This window comes from Schistocerca cancellata, chromosome 1, assembly GCF_023864275.1.
Source record: "Schistocerca cancellata isolate TAMUIC-IGC-003103 chromosome 1, iqSchCanc2.1, whole genome shotgun sequence".
In the NCBI taxonomy this organism is placed as follows: Eukaryota; Metazoa; Arthropoda; class Insecta; order Orthoptera; family Acrididae; genus Schistocerca; species Schistocerca cancellata.
Window position 1 is genome coordinate 94832431 of NC_064626.1, and position 12874 is coordinate 94845304.

The following is a 12874-nucleotide window of genomic DNA, read 5'->3' on the forward strand; positions in this document are numbered from 1 at the left end:
AATTTGCTCACAACTACAAAGAACAGCGTCCTTACCACGACTCACAGTTGCAACGTACTGAGGACATTACACAGGTCGTCAAATACGAGGATGACTCAAATGAAAACCTTAAATATTTTTTAAATAATTTATTGTGCAGAAGTGGTACAAAGCTGTATCACTTTTCAACATAATCTCCCCCACGCTCAATGCAAGTCCTCCAGCGCTTACAAAGTGCGTAAAATCCTTTAGAAAAACATTCTTTCGGTAGTCCGCGCAACCACTCTTGCACCGCGTGGCGTACCTCTTCATCAGAATGGAACTTCTTTCCTTCTCTGAGTTGTCCAAACATATGGAAATCACTTGGGGCAAGGTCTGGTGAGTATGGCGAATGAGGGAGACACTCAAAATGCAAGTCTGTGATTGTTGCAACGGTTGTACGGGCAGTGTGGGGCCTTGCATTGTCATGTTGCAAAAGGACACCTGCTGACAGCAATCCACGTCGCTTTGATTTCATTGCAGGCCGCAGATGATTTTTTAGGAGATCCGTGTATGATGCACTGGTGACAGTGGTCCCTCTAGGCATGTAATGCTCCAAAATGACGCCTTTTTCGTCCCAAAAGAGAGTCAGCATAACCTTCCCTGCTGATGGTTCTGTTCGAAACTGCTTTGGTTTTGGCGATGAGGAATGGCGCCATTCCTTGCTCACTCTCTTCGTTTCCGGTTGGTGGAAGTGAACCCAGGTTTCGTCCCCAGTACAGATTCTTGCAAGGAAGCCATCACCTTCTCGTTCAAAGCGCCGAAGAAGTTCTTCACAAGCATCAACACGTCGTTCTCTCATTTCAGGAGTCAGCTGCCGTGGCATCCATCTTGCAAACACTTTGTGAAACTGGAGCACATCATGCACAGTGTGGTTTGCCGACCCATGACTAATCTGTAAACATGCTGCAATGTCATTCAGTGTCACTCGGCCGTTTTCCTTCACTATGGCTTCAACTGCTGCAATGTTCTGTGGAGACACAACTCATTGTACCTGACCTGGACGAGGAGCATCTTCCACTGAAGTCACACCATTTGCGAACTTCCTACTCCATTCGTAGACTTGCTGCTGTGACAAACATGCATCACCGTACTGAACCTTCATTCTTCGATGAATTTCAATAGGTTTCACACCTTCAATACGCAAAAACCGAATAACAGAACGCTGTTCTTCCCTGGTGCAAGTCGCAAGTGGGGCGGCCATCTTTATACTGATACTGCGACGGTACGTGTGCATCTGCACTATGCTGCCACCTACAGGCTATTCTGGACGGTTTCTAGCACGCTTACCAACTTACAGGATAACGGCGCGAAATTTCGATTTGTTATCGAAAATTTAAGGTTTTCATTTCACTCGCCCTCGTACAACAGCGCGACCTGCAGGCTTAGCTAACCTCTGCATTTATGTTCAAGCATGCCTTTCTCGAGGCGTTCCCATCTTTTTACTCAATCCCTTTAGCTCTCGCCATTTTGTAGGCACTTGTCATAGTATGGCACATGTTTTTTGCATGCCTTCCTCATAGAATGTTGCCGTTTATCTTATTGACCATGTTCTTTGACCTTGTCATAGTTATTGAATTTTTGACCATTAAGGAACGTTTTCAGGTCTAAAACGAGATAGAAGTCGTTAAGGGCGAGGTCCAGGCAGTACAGGGTATTGTCAAATTAGCTCTAGCCAATATCCAGTAATAGCTGTGTCTTGCTCGTAATGTGGGATCGGGCAGTACGAAAGAAAACAACACCGCTTGTGAGATTCTGGTTTGCGTGGTGCACTTACATAAGCGTCTCATAGTAAACATTTGCAATTATTATTTCACCCCAGTCTCTTCCGCAGTTAAACGCTACACCACCAAATGAGCAGTATAAAGTTCGAATAAAATTGCTTTCCGTATTAGGCCTCGTCATTATGAACACTAAAACGACTAAAATGCCGAGGTTTCGGTCCGCTTCAGGGCGACTAATTGCAGGATTTTTGTGATAATCTTCCCCTAAATAATGTCTTAAGTCAGTTGGCCAGTGGCTACTGACGGCACATTCTCAAATATCGATGATAAAATGTTCTCGGGTTGTCAGCCGAGTCTATGTGTTGTTTTCCAGCAACGTTTCAGCAAGTTTCTTACTTGCCATCTTCAGGCGAAGATCTTCTCGGGTTGACAGCCGACTCTATGTGTTGTTCTAGCAACGTTTCAGCAAGTTACTTACTTGCCATCTTCAGGCGAAGAAACTTGGTGAAACGTTGCCGGGAAACAACACATGGACTCGGCTGTCAACCCGAGAAGATTTTGTCATCGAGATTCGCCGAGAAAGTCTGCATTCTCATTCTCAAATATCGTTGCGCAGTTCTACGTAAAGATCGCTATGGAGAAGTGGCTGTACGGTAGCTGTTGCCTGGGGTACAGTGGCACCGAATCGACAGATTGTACCCACAGATGGTGTATAATGTGAAAGTACGAACTTTATCGAAAACTACCCACGTTTTCAATTTACCCGTTGTGGGATAACGTGTAGCTGTGCGATGGGATTAAGGCATCTCTGGTACAAACCATTAAAGTTTGTGGAGGAATTTGTTTCCTGTCTCTGCTAAAGAATGTTTGGGATCCAGATGTTGAAGCGGGGGAACATGATAAAAGACACACATAAAATATCTCAGCCACAGAGAGAAAAGGGAAATCATTAGGGCCTGCTGCTGTAAATGAACCAACGCCACACGTTCATCATCACGGAGTGAAATCGACAAAAACGGTCGCGCGCCTGTTGTGTGTTTTTGGTAGTGGATGCAGCCGTCGCCTCGCAGCAAGTACACGGCGTAATGTGAGAAGCGAGCAGTCGGCTCCGCCAACGCACCAAGCGCAGCGCAGCGCCCCCCCCCCCCCCCCCCTCTGGTTTGAAACCTACACTGCGTTACTGAGTACTGTTCTGCATCTACATACCATTTATATACACCGGAAGCCACCATACGGCGCTTGGCGGAGTGTATCTTCTACCACTTCTAGTCATTCACTTTCCTGCTCCAGTCGCAAATGGAGCTAGGGAGAAATAACTGTCTGTATGCCTCTCTTAGCATACATTCGTTCCCCATTCGCGAAATGTTCTTTGGTGGCAGTGGAATTCTCCAACTGTCGATTTCACAAAGCAGCTCCGTAACAATGGCATTCTGATGGAAGCTACTACTAACAAATCTAGCAGCACTCCTCTGAATTACTTCGTTGTGTTCCTTTAATCCGACCTGGTGGGGTTCCCAAACACTCGAACAGCACTCAAGAATGTGCAGCACAAGTGTTCTTCACGCAGTCGCCTGTACAGATCTACATTTCGCCAGAATTCTCCTAATAAACCATAATCGACCATTCACTTTCCCTACTACAATCTTTACATGCTCGTTCAATTTCATTTCTCTGTGCAACTTTTCTAGACATTTAGTGTCAAACCGAAAATCATAAAGTTGCCAAATAAGCAGCAAACAGTCGCTGGTTGCTGCTTATTTGGTAACTTTATGGTTTACGGCCGCTGCACAACTTGGGAACCATATGGAGCCCACCATTCATAAACAAAAAATCACTAATAGTATTAGAACATTAGACGATGTTTCTCTATTCATCTGCATAAACTTAAAATTTTCTACATTTAGAGCAAACCACCATTCATCACACGACACAGAAACTGGGCGGGGGGGGGGGGGGGGCATCTGCAGTCAGCTATTATGTGAGCATGAACACTTGTTTTCGGTGCACTATCCATATATTTGTTCATATTATTTATTTTAAATTTGACATGCCGATGATCTTCGCATGCATATTCGTGATGTGACACGATACATAGCACTGATGGAGGAAATTATGTGAATTTTCAGAGCAAAATCTGTAGATGGTAACGTAGTCTCACCAAAACCGGTTATCGAAATAAATACTTTACTAGCAGTGTTGGCTTTTTGAAGTTTTTTCTGAGTTAATTGATCAGTAGCACTTTGAGGAGTTGCTGTGTAACTTATTCCGATCATCTGATGACGACTTGGTGAGAAATCGAAACTGATTATGATAACACTTTGGTGACGTCGGGCTGAAAAAAAGAAATAAAAGAACATCTTGTGTAACAGAGCCGCTGTGTTCCGCTGTGGCAGGATGCCCAGTCTGCCTGCGTGTAGTTAGAATCCAGGGGAATGTAGTGATATTAAAGGAGACGTAGAATGGTCCAGAGCAAAAAGCGTCAGACTGGTGGATGTATCCAACGACAATGCAAGAACTACAGGAAGAGTGTTCACGGTGTAGGAACGATTACGACCATGTCAGAGAAAGAGAAAGGAACTTAAGAAAAGTCAGTTATGTAATCGTAGTCGCAGAAACGAGCAAATCCATGCAAATTATAAAAATGGGTGTACGTATAGATGTATATACACTCCTGGAAATTGAAATAAGAACACCGTGAATTCATTGTCCCAGGAAGGGGAAACTTTATTGACACATTCCTGGGGTCAGATACATCACATGATCACACTGACAGAACCACAGGCACATAGACACAGGCAACAGAGCATGCACAATGTCGGCACTAGTACAGTGTATATCCACCTTTCGCAGCAATGCAGGCTGCTATTCTCCCATGGAGACGATCGTAGAGATGCTGGATGTAGTCCTGTGGAACGGCTTGCCATGCCATTTCCACCTGGCGCCTCAGCTGGACCAGCGTTCGTGCTGGACGTGCAGACCGCGTGAGACGACGCTTCATCCAGTCCCCAACATGCTCAATGGGGGACAGATCCGGAGATCTTGCTGGCCAGGGTAGTTGACTTACACCTTCAAGAGCACGTTGGGTGGCACGGGATACATGCGGACGTGCATTGTCCTGTTGGAACAGCAAGTTCCCTTGCCGGTCTAGGAATGGTAGAACGATGGGTTCGATGACGGTTTGGATGTACCGTGCACTATTCAGTGTCCCCTCGACGATCACCAGTGGTGTACGGCCAGTGTAGGAGATCGCTCCCCACACCATGATGCCGGGTGTTGGCCCTGCGTGCCTCGGTCGTATGCAGTCCTGATTGTGGCGCTCACCTGCACGGCGCCAAACACACATACGACCATCATTGGCACCAAGGCAGAAGCGACTCTCATCGCTGAAGACGACACGTCTCCATTCGTCCCTCCATTCACGCCTGTCGCGACACCACTGGAGGCGGGCTGCACGATGTTGGGGCGTGAGCGGAAGACGGCCTAACGGTGTGCGGGACCGTAGCCGAGCTTCATGGAGACGGTTGCGAATGGTCCTCGCCGATACCCCAGTAGCAACAGTGTCCCTAATTTGCTGGGAAGTGGCGGTGCGGTCCCCTACGGCACTGCGTAGGATCCTACGGTCTTGGTGTGCATCCGTGCGTCGCTGCGGTCCGGTCCCAGGTCGACGGGCACGTGCACCTTCCGCCGACCACTGGCGACAACATCGATGTACTGTGGAGACCTCACGCCCCACGTGTTGAGCAATTCGGCGGTACGTCCACCCGGCCTCCCGCATGCCCACTATACGCCCTCGCTCAAAGTCCGTCAACTGCACATACGGTTCACGTCCACGCTGTCGCGGCATGCTACCAGTGTTAAAGACTGCGATGGAGCTCCGTATGCCACGGCAAACTGGCTGACACTGACGGCGGCGGTGCACAAATGCTGCGCAGCTAGCGCCATTCGACGGCCAACACCGCGGTTCCTGGTGTGTCCGCTGTGCCGTGCGTGTGATCATTGCTTGTACAGCCCTCTCGCAGTGTCCGGAGCAAGTATGGTGGGTCTGACACACCGGTGTCAATGTGTTCTTTTTTCCATTTCCAGGAGTGTATGTATGCTTGTATGTGTTTATGTATGTTCCACAGCTCCTAAACCTCTGCACCGATTCCAACCGAACTTGGTACACATCTCACTTACTGTCTGGAAAGAATCACCGTGGGATTAGGAACCACCCATCAAAAGGGTGAGGGGTAGGGGTGGAAAAGCAGTGTAGCCCACGACGCGCGAATACCCAAACCCCGACGAAGTCTATTCTCGCTGAAGAGGGAAAAAAGAAAAAAAAAAGTTTATCGTTTACTACATTTTCGCTGTTCATGCTGTAATACTGCCACATGAAGCACGACGTTTTAATTTGTTTCTGAAATGAAATGAAATTCGTGTGGCCAGGTCCTCTCGGCGGGTAGACGCCACTTCGGCGACTTGCGCGTCGATGAGGATGAAATGATGATAATGAAGACGACACTAACACCTAGCCCCTGAGGGGAGAAAATCTCCAGCCCAGCCGGGAATCGAACCGGGGCCCCCGGCGTGGCAAACCGGTGCGCTGTCCCCATGGCATTTGTTCGGTGCAGTGTTGAACCGTTGAATCAGTTTTTTATTACAGAGGGCAGCTAACGCTGAGCTACTTCCACTCAGTTAGGTGGCGGACAATTTGTTACTCATTTCCTACTAACTGTGTTCGTGATACATTCGGCAGACAGTATTTACCACTGAATGCACCAGATAAACTACATCATTGTACGTTACGTAGTTCAGGAGATATAATATCACAAACACAGAGATTCGTGAAAAACTTCAGCATGTGCGAGACATTTGAAGGAAAGAGGAGATAGTCACAGGTAGGAGAAAGAGGAGGAGGAGGAGGTGGATAGAGAGATGGGGAGGCAGCAATGGACAGAAAAAGGAAATAGGAGGAGATGGATAGAGACAGGGGGGGAGGGAGGAGGAAGAGATAGGCAGAGAGAGTGGGAGGACGAGATAAAGAGACAGAGACGTGAAAGGAAATGAAGGGAAGAGAAAATGGACAGAGAGAAGGGAGAGGAGGAGATGGCCAAAGAAACGAAAGCGGAAGGGATCGGAAGGGATAGGCAGAGATAGGAGAAGGAGAGATGGACAGAGGGGGATGGAGCAATGGATAGAGAAAAGAAAGGACAGAAACAGGGCATGAAGAGATATGCAGAGAGGGGGCGAGGAAGAGATGAACAGGCAGAGGGGGGAGAAAGAAAACGACATGGAAAGGAAAGAGGAGATGCACAGAGAGTGTGGAAGAAGGAGATGGTCAGAGAGGAGGAGACGAAATGAGGTAAGGCAGGGCGAAATGGACAGAGAAAGCGAAGACGGACAGAGACAGGGAGAGGAAGAGTGTGACAGAGGGGTATGAAGACATGTATTTGCAGGGGGGGGGAGGACAGATTGACAGAGAGGGGAATGGAGGAGATCAACAGATGTGCAGGAAGAGGTGGGCCGAAAGTGGGGTTAGAGGAGGTAGAGAGTTAGGAGAAAATAGGACATGGACTAATGGAAGACTGGAATAAATGCATACTCGGGCAATGCCGGGTATTGGACTAAATGATATGAAATGATCGTATGGCATTAATACCCGGCAGTCCGCACCTGGGGAAGTTGCAAGTCTTTCCAGATGACGCCACACTGGGCGATTGCACGTTGATGATTATGAAATCATGATGAAGACAACACCCAGTCTCCGAGCGGAGAAAATCTCCGACCCAGCCAAGAATCGAACCTGGGCCTGCTGCATGGCAGTAAGATACGCCGACGACTCAGTAACGGGGCAGACAACATAGCTAGTAAATAAATAAAAGGTGACAGAATTTGCGATTTGCTACTGTGCGCGCACCGTAAGTAACCACTCCCCGCGGACGATGCTCCCAGCGTTTGGTGTGTGTTTACGTCTTTCGGAAGATGCCGGTACGGAGAAGACCTCGTTGCTTACAGCCTAGACGTCGGTGGCGGCGCAAGTCCTTTCTCATTTGGATTCCGAGAGCGCGTGAGCGGTAATAGAACGTTATTAGTGGCCCCGGCTGGCCCGCTCATTCGCGTGACAGGGCGGCCCGTGCGCGACGTCGGAGGCGGTGCCAGCGCCGCGAGCGGCGGCCGCGCGAAGCTCGAGCTGGGCGGCGAGCGGGCGCGCTCAGTTTGCGCCCAGCCGCCGTCGCAAGTGGACGCGTGTGACACCTCACCGCAGCGAACCGCCCGCGCGCGCCGACTGCCGACTCTCCTGCGGGGCTGCGTTGTGATGTGACTGAAGAAGGGCGACGACGCTACGCGACCGCGTGCTCCGCCTGCCGCCGCCATGGACTCGTGCCTGCCACTGGCGGCACTCAGCCTCCGGGACGGGGGCGCGCGATCCGCCGCCAGGCCACTCTCGCAGGGCGCCCACTCGCCCAACGGCAACCACCTGCAGCCGCCGCCCGACAACTGCGGACGCATCGAAATCCTCCAGGACCTCGACCTCTACTACATCAGGCAGATCGCCCACAACCTCAAGGTAAAGCTCCCAGTGCCGCAGCATGTTTGTAAACATTGGACCCTGCTGCACCGTGGACCCTTGCCGGCACTGATACCTCTCCAACTCGTGACCAGACAGACATATCGCCCGATTGGATCCCAGATGCATCTGCGATATTGCCTGTGCAATGAAACCATACTAATTTGAAGAAAGAAAAAAAAATCGACGAAAGTGCGAGTTGGACCCGCATACTGACCCTCCAGTACGAATATAATCAAGTATAGAGACACTGCATCCACTCTCGCAATCGAAAATCTCGATTTTTGCCTATAATCGATATTGCTACTCGCAAGATATCGGCCTCAGGAATTCCAAGACTTCCGAGAATGTTTTAGTTTCACGTTGCATAACTAAAAACAAATATTTTTTCGTGTGATGTAATTACAAATTAACAATTTTTGGATTTTTTTTTTCCTTCGATTATACATTGAAATCTTACTTCTTGCCAAATTCCATGATTCTAGACCTTCGGGAAGTATACTATAATGTTTGATGAGTGAGTTTTCATATTTCAGCATACGTTACCGGTACATAAACGGTCGTATATTTTGGCTGCATTTACTTAAAAGCTAACGTTTGTTATACCGCCAAAAGACCATAGACCTATGTATGCGACATAACTTTCACCCTGATTGGTCTACTCGTTCCTGAGAAAAAATCATCTTAAACAGACGGACAGAGAGACAGATGATCTGATAATAAATGACAAATTTTCTTGTGATGTAATTATAAATTAACTACTTCGGAATGTTTTTCCTTTTTTGCATTGCGTTTTTAGATCAACCGGAACTATTCTATAGGTTTTGATGAGCGAGCTTTTAAGTACGAAAATGTGTGACATAAATGGCCGATTGCATTGAGTTAGTTGCTTTCCTTTTTCACAGACTCAGATGCTTCCCTTTTACGCAGCGCCAAGGGCCTTTAGACCTTAGTATGTGACATAAATTTCAACTTGATGTGTCTACCTGTTCCGGAAAACAAGGGTTTCTAACAGTCGGACAGACAGAAAGTAGACGCATGAAAAAGTTATCCTACAAGGGTTCCATTTCTTTTTTTTTTTTTTTTTTACCGATTGAGACCCGGAACCCTTAAAACAGCCAAAAGCTACTGATAAATCTCTTATTATCTACAGGTTTCGGTCATATGGTCATTTTCAGATATAAAAATTTTACGATCGGAACGGGTAACGTGAAGATGAGCTGATGATAGAAACAACCAGTAAACAGGTATGTATGGTGCAGATATCATAATCAGAATTATCAAAATTTCGTATGGTTCAATGGCCTGGTTCAGAGCTTCCAATTGGACGCCACTTCTGCGACTTGAATGTCTGTAAACGTACCCCAGTTACACAACTGGCGAGGGGGACTACAGTTTAACGTGGAATCCGAACCGCGTGTCGTATCTGGCGACTTCTCACACCGTTGAGAGATGAAGACTAGGTTAAAACAAACGTTGAAAGAGCCATCGCCCGAACTATATTCGTTCTCTCGCTTAACTGGCGTACGTGATGCGCAACGGAACACTTGTTGGAGACGTGCCCATTGCCCAATACAGGGTTTTTATATTTACTTTGCAGCGTTAGTTTGTATAACGAAATACCATTAAACATGTCAAAGAGCATTAAATATGGCGCAGACATAAACGTTGGACTGTGCTACAGATCAGATTGTCATCACGAAGTTTATTTGGCATTTGTATCCCTTGTCTCCTCCCAACTCGCAAACAGATCACCACCTTCCCGCCTAAGATAGTCTGTCACAACAACAATAGTTACTTTATCACCAGCTCTTGGCAGTGTGACTTGTTCCAAATATTTGCGAGATATGGGCTGTCACCTGCTCAAGATGCACTTATACCACACTAAAAGTTACAGCGTGATATTGCCACCCGCGTGTACACTTCGCTGTGACAACTTACTAAACGTTTATCACTTTCTCCACGTCGTTTTCAAATTTGCCTCCACATCTAATACACGTCATTATAACATATGAGACATGGTTTGTAATTGGTTCAGCCATTTCTAATTTCGATATGAATATATCGTAGGAAACTTTCATTCGTTACTGCAAATGAATAGAACCTCAAGGTCCATTCAGAAATGCTGTCTTACGCAAATCACCGATGCGTATTTTGGTGTATATTATGTACATCACCCGTGAGAAGACAGCCAGGCGCCAATACGCAACTCCTACCCAGTAAATTATTTTGTCCTCGCGAGTCACTCTGGTGCTGCGGGATATTCTCGGTTTTGTCTCGATGATTCCAATGGGTTGCGTCATGCGATTCAACGGGGAAAGTCGTCGTAATAATCGCAGTGTTGTTAATCGTGAAAGTGATCCGGCGTAGTGAGTACTCGATGTCTGGAGATTGCAATCGGTTGTCGTTTACTGTAAAGCAGGATATGGCATATTATTTACATGCTGCTTTCACATGCAACCACTTAGTTGTGCAATTCAGTACAAAATTAAAATAGTATTCACTGATGAGGACAGCAGAACGCGTCGAACACCGTCGCCAGAAGGGACGGGGTTGCATTGCAGTTTGTCGGGATTGTGGCGTCACCGTAACGGCGGTCCACAGTCGCCGCTCTTATTCGGTCGCTGTGGTAACACCTGCTGTTCATATTCTGCTGTAACAGTCAACAAAAATTGTAGACCAGAATACCACAACAGATCAATTTAGTCGTTGCTCTATTGATTAGGCGAATAAAATTACTTGTAATAAAATTTTATTGACAGTGGGGGTCGAAAGCGATGTTTTGCCTTGACGCTGGGCCCTGTATGTAACACTTTATCAGCGTACTTTTGGTTAACGTTGCCTACACATCACAAAGTTGATGTCTTTACATACTGCACATGTTGTCAGTTACGTGACACATTCAGCTCACTGTAAGCTCTTAATGCAAGAATTTATTACCAGTGGTGCAACTGTAGCAAAACGCGTGTGAGAGATTAAAAATGAAATAATTTTGATGAAGAAAGTTGACCGATCGGTTGTTCCGCTTTGTCCGTGCGTGTTCCTCTAGACCTAAAAATACAATTTTACCAAACATATCCGAGGGAGCTACCAAATGTTGCTGATGTGTGCAAGAAATTTCGAACGTGTTACGTACTCAGGAACGGGGAGGGGGTTGATGCCGTTAATACAAGTAACTGGAATTTCTAACTCTTTGATGGCCCTTTCGACCCTTTAATGGTCGTGAAATTTCAGTTATATATAAAAAAAAAGAGAAACAGCAGTTGCTAGTTTTGTAGAAACAATGTGCGATTACCTTGTAACTATCAGTGTCAATTATATACTGCGAAAAATAAATAGTACGACACGGAAAAACCAACCAAGCCTAATTTCATCTTGGGTCATGTTCATGCATTGCTGATAATACCACGAATTGTTTAATACACGAAGTCGACGTGCCGGCCGGTGTGGCCGTGCGGTTCTGGGCGCTGCAGTCTGGAGCTGAGCGACCGCTACGGTCGCAGGTTCGAATCCTGCCTCGGGCATGGATATGTGTGATGTCCTTAGGTTAGTTAGGTTTAATTAGTTCTAAGTTCTAGGCGACTGATGACCTCAGAAGTTAAGTCGCATAGTGCTCAGAACCATTTGAACCATTTTGAACGAAGTCGACGTACGAGTTGCACTATTACGAAGGTAATTTGCGTACCAACAATTAAACCCCCTTTTGCACAATGTTACAAGTCCACAAAGTACTTCGTTGCGGTAATGATAATTGTTAGACTGTCAGCTTAAAAAGCTTGTACTACGAGATGCTCAATGGATTCGATGGATAACAATACTGTCGTCTTAGATTTTCATATTTTTACGCCACATAATATTTAAAATATGACTTTCTCCAGCTAATTCGTTCCTGCCGTTTGCATCATTAGCAGGCGTGAACGAATGAAGATCCTACCTCGCACGATAACACAGCGTACGACTTCGAAGGTACGTTCTGCGGCAGACGTACTCGTCCTCTAGTCAAAGAAAAAATAAACTCGTGATACCCAGCCCAGTAGATAGAACGAAGGAGTATGTGCAGATAACGGCAGATAAACTAAGCAATCATTGAAATACGTGGTTTCAGTAGACGGAAAATTCGCGAAGTTATTGTCTCGCCTCCATGCGAAATCCTGGTCGTAGATTGATGCTTTGGTTGTGCGATGGCAAGCCACTGAATGAATGTAAATACGAAATAAAGTTAACAAACCGATCCGTAACGTTGTACGAGGTGTAGTTTTGTCTTTAATAGCATTCCTTCCCCTTTTAATACACGTCATTATGACATGTGGTCCTTACTCTGTGATTGAGTTATTTCAAAATTAGTCATAATCCTTGATTGAAAACATTCACCCCATATTCAAAACACTTTTCTTTATAAACAACTAAAGTCGCGATGTAGTTTCTGAAACTTAGTATTATAGTATAGAAAAATTACCACTGAGCACTGTCAAACGCAAGTCTTACCGGAAAATTTATCGACTGGTACTAAAAGTCAACTAGACGATTTGATCTGTTTTCCTTTCTTACCGTGATTTGCTTGACACTGCTGTAGTCACGAACCCGG

General features: G+C 46.4%; 1 protein-coding gene across 3 annotated transcripts in view; it reads left to right on the plus strand.

Annotated features, from left to right (window-relative positions):
• LOC126166217 (rhotekin-like) overlaps window positions 1-12874 on the plus strand; it is a 512066-nt gene that overhangs the window by 100946 nt on the left and 398246 nt on the right. The window contains exon 1 of one of the 3 annotated variants that reach the window (XM_049920386.1): window positions 7956-8289. The exons of 1 other annotated variant lie outside the window; for it this stretch is intronic. In XM_049920386.1, the coding sequence (XP_049776343.1) occupies window positions 8095-8289 (195 nt within the window). In that variant the 5' untranslated portion in view covers window positions 7956-8094. Of the gene's footprint in view, window positions 1-7955; window positions 8290-12874 lie in introns of those variants that run through there. One more of the 3 variants, XM_049920384.1, reaches the window with a different exon arrangement.